The sequence below is a fragment of the Bombina bombina genome, chromosome 6 (assembly GCF_027579735.1).
Source record: "Bombina bombina isolate aBomBom1 chromosome 6, aBomBom1.pri, whole genome shotgun sequence".
In the NCBI taxonomy this organism is placed as follows: Eukaryota; Metazoa; Chordata; class Amphibia; order Anura; family Bombinatoridae; genus Bombina; species Bombina bombina.
The window spans coordinates 1,151,402,687-1,151,424,688 of NC_069504.1; the positions used below are offsets into that span (position 1 = coordinate 1,151,402,687).

At 41.0% G+C, this 22,002-nt stretch overlaps 1 protein-coding gene across 3 annotated transcripts in view; it reads right to left on the bottom strand.

The window, feature by feature from the left end:
* LOC128664298 (solute carrier organic anion transporter family member 1C1) overlaps positions 1–22,002 on the bottom strand; it is a 329,411-nt gene that overhangs the window by 21,996 nt on the left and 285,413 nt on the right. For all 3 annotated transcript variants that reach the window (XM_053719135.1, XM_053719133.1, XM_053719134.1), the window contains one exon: positions 18,620–18,804. In XM_053719135.1, coding sequence (XP_053575110.1) covers positions 18,620–18,804 — 185 coding nt within the window. The remainder of the gene's footprint in view (positions 1–18,619; positions 18,805–22,002) is intronic.

Sequence of the window (22,002 nt, forward strand, 5' to 3'; positions counted from 1 at the left end):
AGAATTACCCGGTATATATGTAAATCCTAGCACTCTACACCTAACACTACATGTCGCGAGGGTGACAGCCTCTCCTTGCACACAATACTATCCTGAACTTTGTTCTTGAGCAATACGGTTGCTCCTTTTACTTAGGGTTTTCCTGTTAATAAGGCTAAGTGCAGTTAACATATTTCTAGGGATGGGAATTGCTAGAAAAATGCTGCTGATACCGGATTAATGTAAGTAAGCCTTAAATGCAGTGATAGCGACTGGTATCAGGCTTATTAACAGAGATACATACTCTTATAAAAGTGTAATATAAAACGTTTCCTGGCATGTTAATCGTTTTTATATATGTTTGGTGACAAAACTTATGGGGGCCTAGTTTTTTTCACATGGCTGGGCTTGATTTTTTCTCTAGTAACAGGCTTTCCACTGTTGCAATATGATGGGGGAAGGGCCTATTTTTAGTGCTTTTCTGATGCAGATAAAAATACTGACAGACATTCAGCTTCCCTCTGCATGATACAGGACATCTCTGAAGGGCTCAAAAAGGCTTCAAAGTCGTGTTTGAGGATGGTAACAATCACAGTAGACTGTGGCAGTTGTTGTGACTGTGTTTAAAAAAACGTTTTTGTCATTTATTATTCTTTTTTGTTATTAAGGGGTTAATCATCCATTTGCAAGTGGGTGCAATGCTCTGCTGACTTGTTACATACACTGTAAAAAATTTGTTAGTATAACTGCCTTTTTTTCACTGTTATTTCAAATTTTGTCAAAATTTGTTTCTCTTAAAGGCACAGTAACATTTTTTTATATTGCTTGTTAACTTGCTTAAAGTGTTTTCCAAGCTTGCTAGTCTCATTGCTAGTCTGTACAAACATGTCCTGAAACAGAGGATACTTGTTCATTAATTTTAAAAGCCATGGTGGAGCCCCATAGGAGAATGTGTACTAAATGTATTGATTTCACCTTAAACAGTAAAGATCAGTCTTTATCTATAAAAGAATTGTCACCAGAGGGGTCTGTCGAGGGGGAAGTTATGCCGACTAACTCTCCCCATGTGTCGGACCCTTCACCTCCCGCTCAAGGGACGCACGCTAATATGGCGCCACAGTACATCAGGGGACGCCCATAGCGATTACTTTGCAGGACATGGCTGCAATCACGAATTAATACCCTGTCAGAGGTATTATCCAGATTGCCTGAATTGAGAGGGCAAGCGCGATAGCTCTGGGGTTAGACGAGATATAGAGCGCATAGATGCTGTAAGAGCCATGTCTGATACTGCGTCACAATATGCAGACCCTGAGGACGTGAGAGCTTCAGTCTGTGGGTGACGTCTCTGAATCGGGGAGACCTGATTCAGAGATTTCTAATTTTAAATTTAGAGCTTGAGAACCTCCGTGTATTGCTTGGGGAGGTCTTAGCTGCTGAATGACCTGTGACACAATTGCAGTGCCAGAGAAATTGTGTAGGCTGGATAAATAGCTATGCAGTGCCGGTGAGTACTGATGTTTTTCCAATACCTAAAAAGGCTTACAGAAATTATTAGTAAGGAGTGGGATAGGCCCGGTGTGCCCTTTTCCCCCACCTCCTATATTATAGAAAAATGTTTCCAATAGATGCCCACTACACGGGACTTTATGGCAGACTGTCCCCTAAGGTGGAGGGATGCAGTTTCTACTTTAGGCAAAGCGTACTACTATCCCGGTTGAGGGACAGTTGTGCTTTTTCAGATCCAATGGATAAAAAATTAGAGGGTTACCTTAAGAAAATGTATATTCAACAAGGTTTTATTTTACAGCCTCTTGCATGCATTGCGCCTGTCACTGCTGCGCGGCGGCATTCTGGTTTGAGGCCCCTGGAAGAGGCCATCCATACAGCTCCATTGACTGAAATTGTTGACAAGCTTAGAACTCTTTAAGCTAGCTAACTCATTTGTTTCTGATGCCATTGTTCATTTGACTAAAATAAACGGCTAAGAATTCTGGATTCGCCATCCAGGCGCGTAGGGCGCTATGGCTCAAATCCTGGTCAGCTGATGTGACTTCAAAGTCTAAATTACTCAACATTCCTTTCAAGGGGCAGACCTTATTCGGGCCTGGTTTGAAAGAAATTATTGCTGACATTACTGGAGGTAAGGGTCATACCCTTCCTCAGGACAGGGCCAAATCAAAGGCCAAACAGTCTAATTTTCGTGCCTTTCGAAATTTCAAGGCAGGTGCAGCATCAACTTTCCTCTGCTTCAAAACAAGAGAGAACTTTTGCTCAATCCAAACAGGCATGGAAACCTAACCAGTCCTGGAACAAAGGGCAAGCAGGGCCGGAAAGCCTGCTGCTGCCTCTAAGACAGCATGAAGGAGCGGCCCCCCTATCCGACAACGGATCTAGTAGGGGGCAAGACTCTCTCTCTTCGCCCAGGCGGTGGGCAAGGAGATATTCAGGATCCCTGGGAATTGGAGATCATATCTCAGTGGATATCTTCTGGACTTCAAAGCTTCTCCTCCACAAGGGAGATTTCACCTTTCAAGATTTTCTGCAAACCAAGATAAAGAAAGGAGGCATTCCTAAGCTGCGTATCAAGATCTCCTTGTAATGGGAAGTGATCCATCCAGTTCCGCGGACCGGAACAAGGACAGGGGTTTTATTCAAATCTGTTTGTGGTTCCCCCCCCCAAAACAGCAGGAACCTTCAGACCAATTTTGGATTAAAGATCCTAAACAAATTCCTCAGAGTTCCGTCATTCAAGATGGAAACTATTCGAAACCATTTTACCCATGATCCAAGAGGGTCAGTACATGACCCACAGTGGACTTAAAGGATGCCTACCTTCACATTCCGATTCACAAGAATCATCATCAGTTCCTGAGGGTTTGCCTTTCTAGACAGGGCATTACCAATTTGTAGCTCTTCCTATTCGGGTTGCTACAGCCACAAGAATTTTTACAAAGGGTATCTGGGCTCACTCTCTGGCGGTCCTAAGACCCGCGAGGCATAGCGGTGGCTCCTTACCTGGACGATATCCTGATACACGCGTCAAGCTTTCAAATTGCCAAATCTCATACAGAGATAGTTCTGGCATTCTGAGGTCGCATGGGTGGAAAGTGAACAAAGAAAAGAGTTCTCTATCTCCTCTCACGAGGGTTTCCTTCCTAGGACTCTAATAGATTCTGTGAAGAAATGAAAATTTACCCTGACGGAGTCCCAGTTATCAAAACTTCTAAATGCTTGCCGTGTGTTCTTCACTCAAATTCCCGCGCCCCACAGTGGCTCGAGTGCATGGAAGTAATCGGTCTTAATGGTAGCGGCGATGGACATAGTCTCAGACCGCCTGCAGTTATGCATGCTCAGTCAGTGGAATGGGATTACACAGATTGTCCCCTCTAGCTAAATCTGGATCAGGAAACCAGAGAATTCTCTTCTCTGGGTGGTTATCTCGGGCCCATCTGTCCAAGGTATGACCTTTCGCAGACCAGATAGGACAATATGTAACAAAGATGCCAGCCTTCTAGGTTTGGGGTGCAGTCTGGAACTCCCTGAAGGGCTCAGGGTTCATAGACTCAGAGGAGAAACCTTCTCCCAATAAATATTCTGGCGTTAAGAGCAATATTCAATGCTCTTCTGGCTTTGCCTCAGCTAGCAACACTGAGGTTCATCAGATTTCAGTCGGACAACATCACGACTGTGGCTTACATCAACCATCAAGGGGGAACCAGGAGTTCCCTAGCGATGTCAGAAGTCTCCAAGATAATTCGCTGGGCAGAGACTCACTCTTGCCACCTGTCAGCGATCCATATCCCAGGTGTAGAGAACTGGGAGGCGGATTTTCTAAGTCGTCAGACTTTTCATCCGGGGGAATGGGAACTCCATCCGGAGGTGTTTGCTCAATTGGTTCTCCGTTGGGGCAAACCAGAATTGGATCTCATGGCGTCTTGCCAGAACGCCAAGCTTCCTTGTTACGGATCCAGGTCCAGGGACCCAGAAGTGGCACTGATAGATGCTCTAGCAGCGCCTTGGTTCTTCAACCTGGCTTATGTGTTTCCACCGTTTCCTCTGCTCCCTCATCTGATTGCCAAAATCAAACAAGAAAGAGCATCAGTGATATTGATAGCGCCTGCGTGGCCACGCAGGACCTGGTATGCAGACCTAGTGGACATGTCATCCTTTCCACCATGGACTCTGCCTCTGAGACAAGACCTTCTAATACAAGGTCCTTTCAATCATCCAAATCTACTTTCTCTGAGACTGACTGCATGGAGATTGAACGCTTGATCCTATCAAAGCGTGGCTTCTCCGAGTCAGTAATTGATACCTTAATACAGGCACGAAAGCCTGTCACCAGGAAAATTTACCACAAGATATGGTGTAAATATCTTCATTGGGGTGAATCCAAGAATTACTCATGGAGTAGGGTTAGGATTCCTAGGATATTGCCCTTCCTCCAAGAGGGTTTGGACAAAGGATTATCAGCTAGTTCTTTAAAGGAACAGATTTCTGCTCTGTCTATTCTTTTACACAAGCGTCTGGCATAAGTTCCAGACATTCAGGCATTTTGTCAGGCTTTAGTTAGAATTAAGCCTGTGTTTAAACCTGTTGCTCCTCCATGGAGCTTAAACTTGGTTCTTAAAGTTCTTCAAGGGGTTCCGTTTGAACCCCTTCATTCTATTGATATCAAACTTCTTTCATGGAAAGTTCTTTTTCTGATGGCTATTTACGCGGCTCGAAGAGTCTCGGAGTTATCTGCCTTACATTGTGATTCTCATTATCTGATCTTTCATTCAGATAAAGTTGTTCTGCGTACAAAACCTGGGTTTTTACCTAAGGTGGTTTCTAACAAGAATATCAATCAAGAGATTGTTGTTCCATCATTATGTCCTAATCCTTCTTCAAAGAAGGAACTTCTTTTGCATAATCTAGACGTAGTCCGTGACTTGAAGTTTTACTTACAGGCTACTAAAGATTTTCGCCAAACATCTAACCTGTTTGTTGTTTACTCTGGACAGAGGAGAGGTCAGAAGGCCTCGGCAACCTCTTTCTTTTTGGCTTCGGAGTATAATCGGAGCCTATGAGACTGCTGGACAGCAGCCTCCTGAAAGGATTACAGCTCATTCTACTAGAGCTGTGGCTTCCACCTGGGCCTTTAAAAATGAGGCCTCTGTTGAACAGATTTGCAAGGCTGCAACTTGGTCTTCCCTTCATACTTTTTCCAAATTTTACAAATTTGATACTTTTGCTTTTCGGAGGCTGTTTTTGGGAGAAAGGTTCTACAGGCAGTGGTTCCTTCCGTTTAAGTTCCTGCCTTGTCCCTCGTGTACTTTAGCTTTGGTATTGGTATCCCACAAGTAATGGATGATCCGTGGACTGGATACACTTAACAAGAGAAAACATAATTTATGCTTACCTGATAAATTTATTTCTCTTGTAGTGTATCCAGTCCACGGCCCGCCCTGTCCTTTTCAGGCAGGTCTAAATTTTAATTAAACTAGAGTCACCACTGCACCCTATGGTTTCTCCTTTCTCGGCTTGTTTCGGTCGAATGACTGGATATGGCAGTGAGGGGAGGAGCTATATAGCAGCTCTGCTGTGGGTGATCCTCTTGCAACTTCCTGTTGGGAAGGAGAATATCCCACAAGTAATGGATGATCCGTGGACTGGATACACTACAAGAGAAATAAATTTATCAGATAAGCATAAATTATGTTTTTGTTTTGCTTATAGCGAATTTCTAAAAGCTAGCCTTGTAAGGAAAGAGTCCAAGCTGTTATGCGGCTATTAGACAGGTTCCCATCTCTTATTCTCTCATTTTATAGCAAAGGCTGGTGGGCCGATTCTACAATAATTTTCTCGCCCTGTATATAGCTGCGGAAATTTTGTTGAGCCTATGCAGTAGATAAGAGGGCTTTTTCGCAAACACTCAATTTTATTTCTACTGGGGATAAAGTTTTGCTCGCATAAGCAATTACTTTGCTTAAATGATCATGTTTTTGGTATAAAACAGTACTCATGCTTATATCGGTGTAACCTGTCTCTAAGTAGAAAGGTTTACCACCTTCAGGGTACGCTAAGCAAGGTGCTTGAGTGAGTTTTCTCTTCAGCTCATTGATGGCTGTCTCTTGAGTCTCACTCCAGTGCCATTTCACATCGTTCTTTAGAAGAAGTAGCAGTGGTTTAGCTAATTCTGCATAATTATCAATACATTTGCGAGAATAATTCGTCATACCCAGGAATGATCTTAATTCCTTTAAGTTAGTTGGGTTCTTAAGAATTTATTATAGCTTCCACCTTTTTCTTCTGAGGATTTAACCCTTCAGAAGTAACTTCATGTCCCAAGAAGATTACACGAGTGCAGCACCATTGAGCTTTTTGTAGGGATAATTTGACACCTGCCCTTTTAAGTTGGCTGAGGACGTGTTTAAGGTCTGTAACGTGTTTTTCAAAGTCTATTTCTTCACGTATGACCGACAGAATATTGGCAAAAGCTGAACTCTCATATTGGTTATATATATATATATATATATATATATATATATATATATATAATATATATATATATATATATATATATATATACAGGGAGTGCAGAATTATTAGGCAAGTTGTATTTTTGAGGATTAATTTTATTATTGAACAACAACCATGTTCTCAATGAACCTAAAAAACTCATTAATATCAAAGCTGAATATTTTTGGAAGTAGTTTTTAGTTTGTTTTTAGTTTTAGCTATTTTAGGGGGGTATCTGTGTGTGCAGGTGACTATTACTGTGCATAATTATTAGGCAACTTAACAAAAAACAAATATATACCCATTTCAATTATTTATTTTTACCAGTGAAACCAATATAACATCTCAACATTCACAAATATACATTTCTGACATTCAAAAACAAAACAAAAACAAATCAGTGACCAATATATCCACCTTTCTTTGCAAGGACACTCAAAAGCCTGCCATCCATGGTTCTGTCAGTGTTTTGATCTGTTCACCATCAACATTGCGTGCAGCAGCAACCACAGCCTCCCAGACACTGTTCAGAGAGGTGTACTGTTTTCCCTCCTTGTTAATCTCACATTTGATGATGGACCACAGGTTCTCAATGGGGTTCAGATCAGGTGAACAAGGAGGCCATGTCATTAGATTTTCTTCTTTTATACCCTTTCTTGCCAGCCACGCTGTGGAGACTTGGAAGCGTGTGATGGAGCATTGTCCTGCATAAAAATCATGTTTTTCTTGAAGGATGCAGACTTCTTCCTGTACCACTGCTTGAAGAAGGTGTCTTCCAGAAACTGGCAGTAGGACTGGGAGTTGAGCTTGACTCCATCCTCAACCCGAAAAGGCCCCATAAGCTCATCTTTGATGATACCAGCCCAAACCAGTACTCCACCTCCACCTTGCTGGTGTCTGAGTCGGACTGGAGCTCTCTACCCTTTACCAATCCAGCCACGGGCCCATCCATCTGGCCCATCAAGACTCACTCTCATTTCATCAATCCATAAAACCTTAGAAAAATCAGTCTTGAGATATTTCTTGGCCCAGTCTTGACGTTTCAGCTTGTGTGTCTTGTTCAGTGGTGGTCGTCTTTCAGCCTTTCTTACCTTGGCCATATCTCTGAGTATTGCACACCTTGTGCTTTTGGGCACTCCAGTGATGTTGCAGCTCTGAAATATGGCCAAACTGGTGGCAAGTGGCATCTTGTCAGCTGCACGCTTGACTTTTCTCAGTTCATGGGCAGTTATTTTGCGCCTTGGTTTTTCCACACTCTTCTGCGACCCTGTTGACTATTTTGAATGAAAAGCTTGATTGTTCGATGATCTCGCTTCAGAAGCTTTGCAATTTTAAGAGTGCCTGCATCCCTCTGCAAGTATCTCACTATTTTTTACTTTTCTGAGCCTGTCAAGTCCTTCTTTTGACCCATTTTGCCAAAGGAAAGGAAGTTGCCTAATAATTATGCACACCTGGATTATAGGGTGTTGATGTCATTAGACCACACCCCCTTCTCATTACAGAGATGCACTATCACCTAATATGCTTAATTGGTGTAGGCTTTCGAGCCTATACAGCTTGGAGTAAGACAATATGCATAAAGAGGATGATGTGGTCAAAATACTCATTTGCCTAATAATTCTGCACTCCCTGTATATATATATCTAACAGGTTGGATTATACAGCTGAGATATTATTAATGGTAATATAATAGTAGATATAATAGTATCTACAATATTGTCCAATGCCCACTAACCTATATAACATATTGCCCATTGCTAACCAACCCATAGATCATATTGCCTAATGCCCAATAAACCCATGTATCATATTGTCTAATACCCACCAACCTATATATCATATTGCCCAATGCCAACAACCCATATATCATATTGCCTAATGCCCTCCAACCCACATATCATATTGCCCAATGCCATCTGACCCATATATCATATTGCCTAATGCCCACCAACCCATATATCATAGTGGGTAATGCCAACCAAGCCATGTATAATATTGCCTAATACCCACCAACCCATATATCATATTGCCCAATGCCTACCAACCCATATATCATATTACCCAATGCCCATCAACCCATTTATATAGTATTGCCCAATGCCCACCAACCTATATATCAGATTGCCCTCTGCCCACCAACCCATATATAGAATTGCATATTGCCCAATGCCAACCAACCCATATATAATATTGCCTAATGCCCACCAACCCATATATCATATTGTCTAATGCCCACCAACCTATATATCATATTGCCCAATGCCCTCTTACTCATATATCATATTGCCTAATGCCCAATAACCCATATATCATATTGCCTAATGCCCACAAACTCATATATTATGTTGCCTAATGCCCACCAACCCATATATAATATTGCCTAATGCTCATCAACTCATATATCATGTTGCCTAATGCCCACCAACCCATATATCATATTGCCTAATGCCCACCAACACATACATAATATTGCCTAATGCCACCATTCATATATAATATTGCCTAATGCCCACCAATCCATATATCATTTTGCCCAATTCCCACCAACCCATATATCATATTACCTAATGCCCACTAACCCATATATAATATTGCCTACTGCCCATCAACCCATATATTATATTGCCATTGCCCACCAACCCATATATCATATTGCCCACTAACCTATATATCATATTGCCCAATGCCCACCACACGATATATCATATTGTCTAATGACCATCAACCCATATATCATATTGCCTGATGCCCAATAACCCTTATATCATATTGCTTAATGCTCACGAACCCATATATCATATTGCCTAATGCCCACCATTCATATAATATTGCCTATTGCCCACCAATTCATATAACATATTGCCCAATGCCCTCCTACACATATATCATTTTGCCTAATGCCCAATAACCCATATATCATATTGCCTAATACCCACTAACTCATATCATGTTGTCTAATGCCCACCAACCCATATATCATATAACCTAATGCCCAGTAACCCATATATAATATTGCCTAATGCCCACTAAACTCTATATCATATTGCCTAATGACCACCAACCTATATAACATATCGCCTAATGCCCAACAACCCATATATCATATTGCCTAATACCCACCAACCCACATATCATATTACCCAAAGCCAACCAACCCATATATCATATTTCCCAATGCCCACCAACCCATATATTATATTACCTAATGCCCACCAACCCATGTATAATATTGCCTAATACCCATCAACCCATATATCATATTGCCTAATGCCCACCAACCAATATATAATATTGCCCAATGCCCTACTACTCATATATCACATTGCCTAATGCCCAATAACCCATATATAATATTGCCTAATGCCCATCAACTCATATATCATGTTGCCTAATGCCCACCAACCCATATATCATATTGCCTAATGCCCACCAACCCATATATAATATTACCTTATGCCCACCAACTCATATATCATGTTGCCTAATGCCCACCAACCCATATATCTTATTGCCTAATGCCCACAAACCCATATGTAATATTGCCTAATTCCCACCAACCCATATATTTTATTGCCTAATGCTCACCAATCCATATATCATATTGCCTAATGCCCACTATTCAAATATATATTGCCTAATGCCCTCTAACCCATACATCATATTGCCTAATGCCCACCAATCCATATATCATATTACCTAATGCCCACTAACCCATATTTAATATTTCCTAATGCCCACTAACCCATATATCAAATTGGCCATTGCCCACCAACCCATATATCATATTGCTCATTGCCCACTAACCCATATATCATATTGCCCAATGCCTACCAAACCATATCTCATATTGCCTAATGACCACCAACTCATATAACATATCGCCTAATGCCCAACAACCCATATATCCTAATGTCTAATGCCCACCAACCCATATATCATAATGTCTAATGCCCCAACCATATATCATTGCCCAATGCCCACCAACCTTATATAGTATCGCCTAATTCCCACCAACCCATATACCATATTGTCCAATGCCCACCAACCCTTATATAGTATTCCCTAATGCCCACCAACCCATATACCATATTGCCCAATGCCCACCAACCCTTATATAGTATTGCTGAATGCCCACCAACACTTATATAGTATTGCCAATGCCAACCAACCCATATATCATATTACCCAATGCCACCAACCAATATATAATATTACCCAATGCCAAAAAACCTATATATATCTTATTGCCCAATGGCCTCTAACCCATATATTATATTGGCCAGTGGCCCACCAACCCATATATTATTGGCCAATGGTCACTAACCCATATATCATATTGCCTATTGCTCAATAACCCATATATCATATAGTTGATAGTCTTTTGTTTGAACATCAAATAGTAATGTTTTTAGTATCTATGCATTCAAAATCACTGAGTTATTGATCGTTGGTTGATCATAGTATAGCTGTGTAATAATTGATTGATGTTTGTTAGCATCAAATTATCATTTGTTAAGTATCAAATAGTTGTTCGTTGTTTGTTAAACATCAGGCTATTTGGATAGCTGTTACTATTTTGTATAAAAGGTATAATGCTTTATTCCAGTAGTAATTTGTTAATGCGTTTTTTTTGCTTTCAGTAATATAATATAACAATGGCCACTATTCTATACTTATCTTACTTGACCTGTCTGCTGCCTTTGACATTGTTGACCATCCCCTCCTCCTACGGACTCTTAGCTCCCTTGGGCTCTGTGACATTGCCCTCTCCTGGATCCATCTTATCTCTCTAATAGGTCTTTTTCTGTCTCATTTGCTGGAGACTCATCCTCTCCATTACCTCTGTCTGTTGAGTACCTCAAGGCTCTGTTCTAGGCCCTCTACTCTTCTCTATTTATACTTCCTCACTGGGTAAACTTATTAGTAGCTATGGCTTCAACTATCACCTCTATGCTGATGATATTCAGATCTACCTATCCACCCCTGCACTCTCTCCTTCTGTCCTTTCCCACATCAGCGACTGCTTATCTGGCATTTCTTCCTGGATGGCCTCTCACCACCTAAAAATCAACATGTCCAAGACTGAGCTTCTTCTAATTACTCCAACTAATTCTACTCCAGTTTCTAACTTTACTATCACTGTCGGTGACACCACTATCTCCCATCACCCCAAGTCGGCTGCCTAGGAGTTACACTTCATTCCAATCTGTCCTTCATACCCCACATCCAATCGCTCTCTTCATTCTGTCGCAACCACCTACGCAATATCTCCAAAATTCGTCCTTTTCTGAATGCTGAAACTACTAAACAGCTAATCCATTCCCTAGTAATTTCCTGGCTTGACTACTGTAACAACCTACTAACTGGCCTTCCTCTCTCCCGCCTCTCCCCCCTTCAATCCATCCTAAATGCCTCTGCTAGGCTAATCCACCTCTCCTGACGCTCTGTATCTGCCACACCCCTCTGTGAGTCCCTTCACTGGCTCCCCATTCACAGCAGAATTAAATTCAAAATTCTCACTCTGACCTACAAAGCCCTTACCAATGCAGCCCCCCCATACCTGTCCTCACTCATCAACAAATATACTCCAGCCCGTCCCCTAAGATCCAACAACGGTCTACTCCTTGCCTCTTCTACCATCACCTCCTCTCATGCTACACTACAGGACTTCTCTCGGGCGGTACCAACCCTCTGGAACGCACTTCCTCGTGCTGTCAGACTTTCCCCCAACCTCTCCTCCTTTAAATACTCCCTAAAGACCTTCTTGTTCAGGGAAGCCTATAACCAAATCAGTAACTAATGAATTCCACTTGCCTAATAGTTGCCCTCATCTAACTTCACACTAACATCATTCCCACCTTTGCAGTCCCCACTTCCTGTTTCTCACCCTCCTACCCATTTAGATTGTAAGTTCCCACGGGAACAGGGCTCCCAATTCCTCCTGTATTTGTTTGTTAAATTTTGTCTGGTGTCTCATATTGTACTGTCCTTTTATCTTTGTTACCTATGAACAGCGCTGTGGAATCTGTTGTCGCTTTATAAATAAAGAATAATAATAATAATATTGCGCATTAACAATGTTTTATGTGATTAAATAATTTTTGTATCTAGTATTATTGCCTGCTGTTGTATTATTACACTCTTTAGTTAGCAGGTTATCTCATTCATCATTTTTAATAGTTCATTTGTTAAATGCACAGTTTTCCCATTTGTGAGAAAGATATTATGTATGAGTTTTATCTGTATTTTTAGACTCAATAGTTTATTTGTAGTTGCTTGTGGTTTTACCAAGAAATGGCCATAAAGTATTTACATTATTTAACTCAAACACTCCACCCTTATAAACAAATGACTGCCTAAATTCAATGTTTTATTATATTATTGTATAGTTGTCACTAATGAGACGGAAATGTTTCGTAGCATTACAAGTATTACTAAATTCATGGCAATAGTGTAAAAACAATTACTGCACAGAGTAGATCTAAACCTGAGCAAACAACAAACTTATTTGCAACACTATGCTTGACTAGTAATTTGCAATAAGGTGTTTACTATAAACTTGCACTTCAAATCTTATAGAATCGTAAGAAGATACTTTAATGTGTTAATATCTGATTCAGCACTGCTTCGGTAACTTAATAACCAGCAACGATAAATGCACAGAACACTTACCGCACAGTGATTACTGCAAACATACATAAAGAATCAGCTGACTTACGATACTATATTTTACCACAGCGACTGTTGCAAACATAAACACAGAACTAGCCAACATACTATGCTTAATTAGTAACTGGTAATAGATTCTTACCACACTTTATAATTATAAATCTTATAAATATGTGAAGCAATATCATTATGATTCAAAATCTTAAAACACATTTCTGTGGCAGTTTAACAAATAGCAGTGACAACTATACAATCCTATATAATAAAAGGCCAAGTGTGTTTGTCCGAAGCTGTCATGCGCAGTAAAGACAGCACGAGGACAAACACACCTTGCCTTTGAGTCCCTAGCCTAGCTGATCTGCAGCAGAAGTGGGCGTGACCGGGCGTGAGCAGGGGGCGTGGCCGTCGTGAATGTCCATTAATGGGGCGTGGTCGGGCATGAAGGGGGCGTGGCCGGGCACAGTCGAGCGATAGAAGGGAGAGAGATAGAGAGGGGGGAGATATAGAAAGGGGAGAGAGATAGAAAGGGGAGGGAGAGGAAGGGAGAGAGAACTCAAAAGAGAGGGGGGAGAGAGAACAGAAGAGGGTGAATAGAGAGAGCAGAAGAGGGGGGATAGAGAGAGGGAGAGAGAGACAGCAAAAGAGAGAGGGGGAGAGAGACAGCAAAAGAGAGGGGGGAGAGAGACAGCAAAAGAGAGAGGGGGATAGAGACAGCAAAAGAGAGGGGGGAGAGAGACAGCAAAAAAGAGGGGGGAGAGAGACAGTAAAAGAGAGGGGGAGAGAGACAGCAAAAGAGAGGGGGGAGAGAGACAGCAAAAGAGAGGGGGGAGAGAGACAGCAAAAGAGAGGGGGGAGAGAGACAGCAAAAGAGAGAGGGGGAGAGAGACAGCAAAAGAGAGGGGAGAGAGAGAGCAAAAGAGAGGGGGGGAGAGAGAGCGCAAAAGAGAGGGGGGGAGAGTGCAAAAGAGAGGGGTGGAGAGAGAGCGCAATAAAGAGGGGTGGAGAGAGAGCACAAAAGAGAGGGGGAGAGAGAGCGCAAAAGAGAGGGGGAGAGAGAGCACAAAAGAGAGGGGAGAGAGAGCACAAAAGAGAGAGGGAGAGAGAGAGCGCAAAAGAGAGGGGTAGAGAGAGCGCAAAAGAGAGGGGGAAGAGAGCACAAAAGAGATGGGGGGAGAGAGAGAGCGCAAAAGAGAGGGGGGAGAGAGCGCAAAATAGAGTGGGGGAGAGAGCGCAAAAGAGTGGGGGAGAGAGCGCAAAAGAGAGGGGGGAGAGAGAGCAAAAGAGAGGGGGAGAGAGATAGCTCAAAAGAGAGGGGAGAGAGCAAAAGAGAAGGGGGAGAGAGAGAGCAAAAGAGAAGGGGGAGAGAGAGAGCAAAAGAGAGGGGGGAGAGAGAGCGCCAAAGAGTGGGGGAGAGAGCACAAACGAGAGGGGGGAGAGAGAGAGCTCAAAAGAGAGGGGGGAGAGAGAAAGCTCAAAAGAGAGGGGGAGAGAGAGAGCAAAAGAGAGGGGGAGAAAGAGAGAGAGCAAAAGAGAAGGGGAGGGAGAGAGCGCAAGGGGTGGGACCGCTGTACTGCAAAAAATGGCCTGTGTTAACGGGCTTTAGGACTAGTCCTATATAATAAAAAGAAAAGTATGTTTGTCAGATGCAGTCATGCGCAGTAGAGACTGCACATGACAAACATACCTGGCCGTTTGGATCCTGACACTCAGCACTCAGCACAGAGCAAGGCTGAAGCGGAGTGTCAGGGGGCATGGCCGACGGGAGCGTTGCGATGGGAGCGTGGCCGGGTGCAACGTGGGGCATGGCAAGGTGCGACGAGGGGCGTGGCCGGGCGGGTGTCGCTGTGATGGGGCGTGGCCTGGCGGGGTGCCGTGATGGGGCAAAGGGTTTGAAAGACAGAGTCAGAGAGGGAGCAAGAGAGGGGTGGAGAAGGGCCAAAGAGGGGTGGAGAGAGCCAAATAGAGGGGGGAGAGAGCCATATAGAGGGGAGAGAGAATCAAAGGGGGGGAGAGAGAGCCAAAGAGGGGGAAGAGAGAGAGCAAAAGAGGAAAGAGAGCCAAAGAGGAGAGAGCAAAAGAGGGGAGAGAGCCAAAGAGGGGGGAGAGAGAGCCAAAGAGGGGAGAGCAAAAGAGGAAAGAGAGCCAAAGAGGAGAGAGCAAAAGAGGAAAGAGAGCCAAAGAGGAAAGAGAGCAAAAGAGGGGAGAGAGCCAAAGAGGGGGGGGGGGGAGAGAGCCAAAGAGGGGGGAGAGAGAGCCAAAGAGGGGGGGAAAGCGCCAAAGAGGGGGGAGAGAGAGCCAAAGAGGGGGGAGAGAACAAAAGAGGGGGCAGAGAGAGCAAAAGAAAGGGGGGAGAGAGCCAAAGAGGGGGCAGAGAGAGCAAAAGAAAGGGGGGAGAGAGTGCAAAAGAGAGGGGGGAGAGAGTGCAAAAGAGAGGGGGGAGAGAGTGCAAAAGAGAGGGGGGAGAGAGTGCAAAAGAGAGGGGGGAGAGAAAGCAAATGAGAGGGGGGAGAGAGAGCAAAAGAGAGGGGGAGAGAGAGCAAAAGAGAGGGGGGAGAGAGCAAGGGGTGGGACTGCTGTACTGCAAAAAATGGCCCGTGTACACGGGATTTAGTACTAGTAATATAATAATACATTGAATTTATCAGTCATTTGTTTTATAAGGTGGAGTGTTTGAGTTAAATAATGTAAATACTTTATGGTCATTTCTTGGTAAAACCGCAAGCAACTACAAATAAACTATTAGTCTAAAAATACAGATAAAACTCATACATACATATCTTTCTCACAAATGGGAAAACTGTGCATTTAACAAATGAACTATTAAAAATGATGAATGAGATAACCTGCTAACTAAAGAGTGTAATAATACAAAAAACAGCAGGCAATAATACTAGATACAAAAATTATTTAATCACATAAAACATTGTTAATGCGCAATATTATATTACTGAAAGCAAAAAAACACAGTTAATAAATTACTACTGGAATAAAGCATTATTACCTTTTATACAAAATATAACAGCTATCCAAATAGCCTGATGTTTAACAAACGACGACCAACTATTTGATACTTAACAAATGATAATTTGATGCTTAACAAACATCTATCAATTATTACACAATATACTATGATCAACCAACGATCAATAACTCAGTGATATTTGATGCATAGCCACTAAAAACATTACTATTTGATGTTCAACAAAAGACTATCAACTATCAGATGTTCAACAAACGACAATTTGATATTTAACCTTTATATCTTGTTGGAGCACAAAAACACCACTATTTGATGTTTAACAAATGACTGTCAACTATCAGATGTTTAACAAACGACAATTTGATATTTAACCTTTATATCTTGTTGGAGCACAAAAACATCACTATTTGATGTTGAACAAATGACTGTCAACTATCAGATGTTTAACAAACGACAATTTGATATTAACCTTTATATCTTGTTGGAGCACAAAAACACCACTATTTGATGTTTAACAAATGACTGTCAACTATCAGATGTTTAACAAACGTCAGTTTGATATTTAACATCTATATCTTGCTGCATAGTGCTTATAGTTAAATAACACAGATATATCTCCAACACACTATCTGCCTATATATTAGTGCCTAATTAAATAAAAAAATATAGGCACCTATATATCAGTATCAAATCTAACATCAAATATAACTACAATATATGATACTGATCCAATATCATTATATTGATATAAGATCAACCTTCTAGCTATGTATGTATGTATGTATTGTATGTATGTATTGGGTACTTGTAAAGTGCGGCTAATCACCCGTAAGGGTCTCAAGACGCTGCTCATTTTATCGACCTCGGAAGGATGAAAGGCTGAGTGGACCTCGCCGTGGATCGAACCCAGCCACAGTGCCTTAGCATGCTGAGCTATCTGTCTGGCCCTATCCAATACTTGCAATCCATTCACTATTTTCCTATACAGTGTATTACGTAATACAATATACTTTCAGAAAATGCCAACCAACCCATATATCATATTGCCCAATGCCCACCAACCCATATACCATATTGCCTAATGCCCACCACCCCATAAATAATATTGCTCAATAGCCCATATACCATATTGCCCAATGCCCACCAACCCATATACCATATTGCCTAATACACACCCACCTTTATATTATATTGCCCAATGCCCACCAACCCATATATCATATTACCCAATGCCCACCAACCCATATATATAGTATTGCCCAATGCCAGCCAACAAACCCATATATCATATTGCCAACCTACCCATATATCATATTGCGTAATGCCCACCAACCCATATACCATATTGCCCAATGCCCACCAACCCACATACCATATTGCCTAATGCCCACCAACCCATATATCATATTGCCAAGCAACTCATATATCATATTGCCCAATGCCCACCAACCCATATATAATATTGCCTAATGCCCACCAAACCATATATCATATTGCCGAATGCCAAGTAACTAATGTATCATTTTGCCTAATGCCCACCACCAACCGATAGATAGATAGATAGATAGATAGATAGATAGATAGATAGATAGATAGATAGATAAATAGATAGATGATAGATACAGACAGCCGGATGTCCGGACAGACAGACAGACACTAATAAAAGGTTCAGCTGCATTAGGATTGTACATATTCTGCACTCATCTTATTTATACCCTTCAGCACATAAGGATTGATGTAGTAATGCTAGAAGGAAGATACTAGCATATTGTATGAAATATAGAGCTTTTTACAGTAAGAGCAGTCAAGTTGTGACGAACACGGCAGTAGGAGGCAGTGACCTCAGATGCATGTGTGTATATGGAGTTAATCACATGACTTCATGAATATGGGGGGTTATTAAAGGCACATTAAACAATTTATAAAATGATAAATCATATATTTAAAACAAACTCTGCAATATGCTTTCATTATTTATTTGGTCCCCTCTTCCTGCTATTCCATTCTAAAATTGTGAGCTTTTTAGTTCCTGTTAGAAATGGAAGTACAGAGCACTGTTATATAACACACAGCCATTGGCTGCAGACTCTAGTAACCTATTTATAACTGTCTGTAATTGGCTACAGCAGAGAAGGTAACCTAAGTTACAACATGGCAGCTCCCATTGTTTTATAGACACTAAAACTTTACACTTATTTTGTCAATATTTAAATACTAAACAGCTAATGAAACTTTAAAAATTACATCTACGTGTTACTCTAAGGATAATCTTTTCTTTGAGTGCATAATTCTATCTAGCATTTGTTTAGTGTTTAATGTCGCTTTAAGTGTCACATGGAGAATTCTGTTTGTATTATTTCTTTTTATTTCATGATCTGGAAATAATGGGCACTAATTAGTGTCAGAATAAAGTTATAGGAGCTGAACGAGCTGGTGCTGTGTCTTTGTCTAACCTCAGCTTTTACTACTATATACGAGACTCACCACAGGAGGAGAATGTACCCAGAGGCGGCCCCCAGAGCGTATATAAATGTACTTATAACCCCTGAGATGATGTAGTAGAGAAACATCCGGGAGCAGCTGTCATCCCTAGGGCAAACACCGAGTGATGCTGTGTAATTGTGCGACTGGAAGCCGGCAGCCTTGATACAAGTACAGTTGTGATACACCTGAAATAAGCGCAAAAAGCTTCCGTTAAATGTGTAGTAATTAAGGTCAGATGATAGAACTTGTATGAAAACGGCCGTACAGTAAAACCTGACCAGTGTTTGTAAAGAGAATGTACCTTTGTCACCTAGTTTTGTAATTATTATTTGTATGCGGCATAAACCATCACTTGCACAGTGCTAATAATATGCTAAACAACAATATGACAGAGCTAAGGGAGGAATGCATAAAAATATACATTTCTACTGTGTGAGACAAAGCGTTGACCTATTTGTTAGTGTGCACTGGTATTACTGGGAATAAAGTGATAGTAATTTATATGTAATAGTCAGAGATGGATTAGATACAATTTATTACAGTATTGGTAATATTCTAATAGTCCTCTGTGCACAGTTTATAGAGCCTGAGATAGAGCTGAATTAACAACGGTTCTCTAACCTTTATCATTACAAAATAATAGCAAAAGCTCTACTGTATCTCAGAACATATGAGGGCAGCACTCTAATCTCATGCTGGAAATTCATGGGTTCAGTAGCAGACAACACACAATGTAACAAGAATACTCCAAAGTTGCTTCCTTCTGTTGTACGTTACCTTCTTTACGGCTAGATTTAGAGTTTGGCGGCCAAAGGGGTGCGTTAGCTACGCATGCTTTTTTTCTCCCGTACTTTTTAAATACCGCTGGTATTTAGAGTTCACAGAATGGCTGGGTTTTCAGTGCGTTAGGCTCCAAAAAGGGAGCGTAGAGCATAATTTAACGCCACTGCAACTCTAGATACCAGCGGTGCTTACGGACGCGGCCAGCTTCAAAAACGTGCTCGTGCACGATTCCCCCATAGGAAACAATGGGGCAGTTTGATCTGAAAAAAAACCACCTGGGAAACACTTCCTACGTCTGCACCTAACACTCTAACATGTACCTTGAGTCTAAACAACCCTAACCTTACACTTATTAACCCCTAATCTGCCGCCCCCTATATTATATTTATTAACCCCTAATCTGCCGAGCGGACCGCACTGCTACTATAATAAAGTTATTAACCCCTAATCCGCCTCACTCCCGCCTCAATAGCCCTATAATAAATAGTATTAACCCCTAATCTGCCCTCCCTAGCATCGCCGACACCTAACTTCAATTATTAACCCCTAATCTGCCGACCGAATCTCGCCGCTACTGTAATAAATGGATTAACCCCTAAAGCTAAGTCTAACCCTAACACTAACACCCCCCTAAGTTAAATATAATTTAAATCTAACGAAATAAATTAACTCTTATTAAATAAATTATTCCTATTTAAAGCTAAATACTTACCTGTAAAATAAACCCTAATATAGCTACAATATAAATTATAATTATATTATAGCTATTTTAGGATTTATATTTATTTTACAGGTAACTTTGTATTTATTTTAACCAGGTACAATAGGTATTAAATAGTTAAGAACTATTTAATAGCTAAAATAGTTAAAATAATTACAAAATTACCTGTAAAATAAATCCTAAATTACAATTAAACCTAACACTACACTATCAATAAATTAATTAAATACAATACCTACAATTACCTACAATTAAACCTAACACTATCAATAAATTAATTAAATACAATATCTACAAATAAATACAATGAAATAAACTAACTAAAGTACAAAAAATAAAAAAGAACTAAGTTACAAAAAATAAAAAAATATTTACAAACATTAGAAAAATATTACAACAATTTTAAACTAATTACACCTACTCTAAGGCTGAAGAAATCCATCATCGGGCTGAAGTCGGAAGTCCATCATCGGGATGAAGTCTTCTATCAAGCAGCATCTTCAATCTTCTTCCTTCCGGAGCGGAGCGGAGCCATCTTCTTCCCAGCCGACGCGGATCCATCCTCTTCTAACGACGCCTACTAGCCGAATGACGGTTCCTTTAAATGACGTCATCCAAGATGGCGTCCGTCAAATTCCGATTGGCTGATAGGTTTCTATCAGCCAATCGGAATTAAGGTAGGAAAATTCTGATTGGCTTATAGAATCAGCCAATCAGATTGAGCTTGCATTCTATTGGCTGATCGGAACAGCCAATAGAATGCAAGCTCAATCTGATTGGCTGATTGGATCAGCCAATCGGATTGAACTTGAATTTCATTGGCTGATTCCATCAGCCAATCAGAATTTTCTTACCTTAATTCCGATTGGCTGATAGAATCCTATCAGCCAATCGGAATTTGACGGACGCCATCTTGGATGACGTCATTTAAAGGAACCGTCATTCGGCTAGTAGGCGTCGTTAGAAGAGGATGGATCCGCGTCGGCTGGGAAGAAGATGGCTCCGCTCCGCTCCGGAAGAAAGAAGATTGAAGATGCTGCTTGATAGAAGACTTCATCCCGATGATGGACTTCCGACTTCAGCCCGATGATGGATTTCTTCAGCCGCCGCTTGGATCCAGACTTTAGCCCGAGGATGGACGTCACTCTTCAGCCCCCCGCTTGGGCTTGGATCAACACTTCCGAGGCTTGGATCAAGACTTCCGAGGACGGATCGGTTAACCTGGCATGGTGAAGATAAGGTAGGAAGATCTTCAGGGGCTTAATGTTAGGTTTATTTAAGGGGGGTTTGGGTTAGATTAGGGGTATGTGGGTGGTGGGTTGTAATGTTGGGGGGGTATTGTATGTGGTTTTTTTACAGGCAAAAGAGCTGAATTCTTTGGGGCATGCCCCGCAAAGGGCCCTTTTCAGGGCTGGTAAGGTAAAAGAGCTTTGAACTTTTTAAATTTAGAATAGGGTAGGGCATTTTTTTATTTTGGGGGGCTTTGTTATTTTATTAGGGGGCTTAGAGTAGGTGTAATTAGTTTAAAATTGTTGTAATATTTTTCTAATGTTTGTAAATATTTTTTTATTTTTTGTAACTTAGTTCTTTTTTATTTTTTGTACTTTAGTTAGTTTATTTCATTGTATTTATTTGTAGATATTGTATTTAATTAATTTATTGATAGTGTAGTGTTAGGTTTAATTGTAGGTAATTGTAGGTATTGTATTTAATTAATTTATTGATAGTGTAGTGTTAGGTTTAATTGTAGATAATTGTAGGTATTTTAGTTAATTAATTTATTGATAGTGTAGTGTTAGGTTTAATTGTAACTTAGGTTAGGATTTATTTTACAGGTAATTTTGTAATTATTTTAACTATCTTAGCTATTAAATAGTTC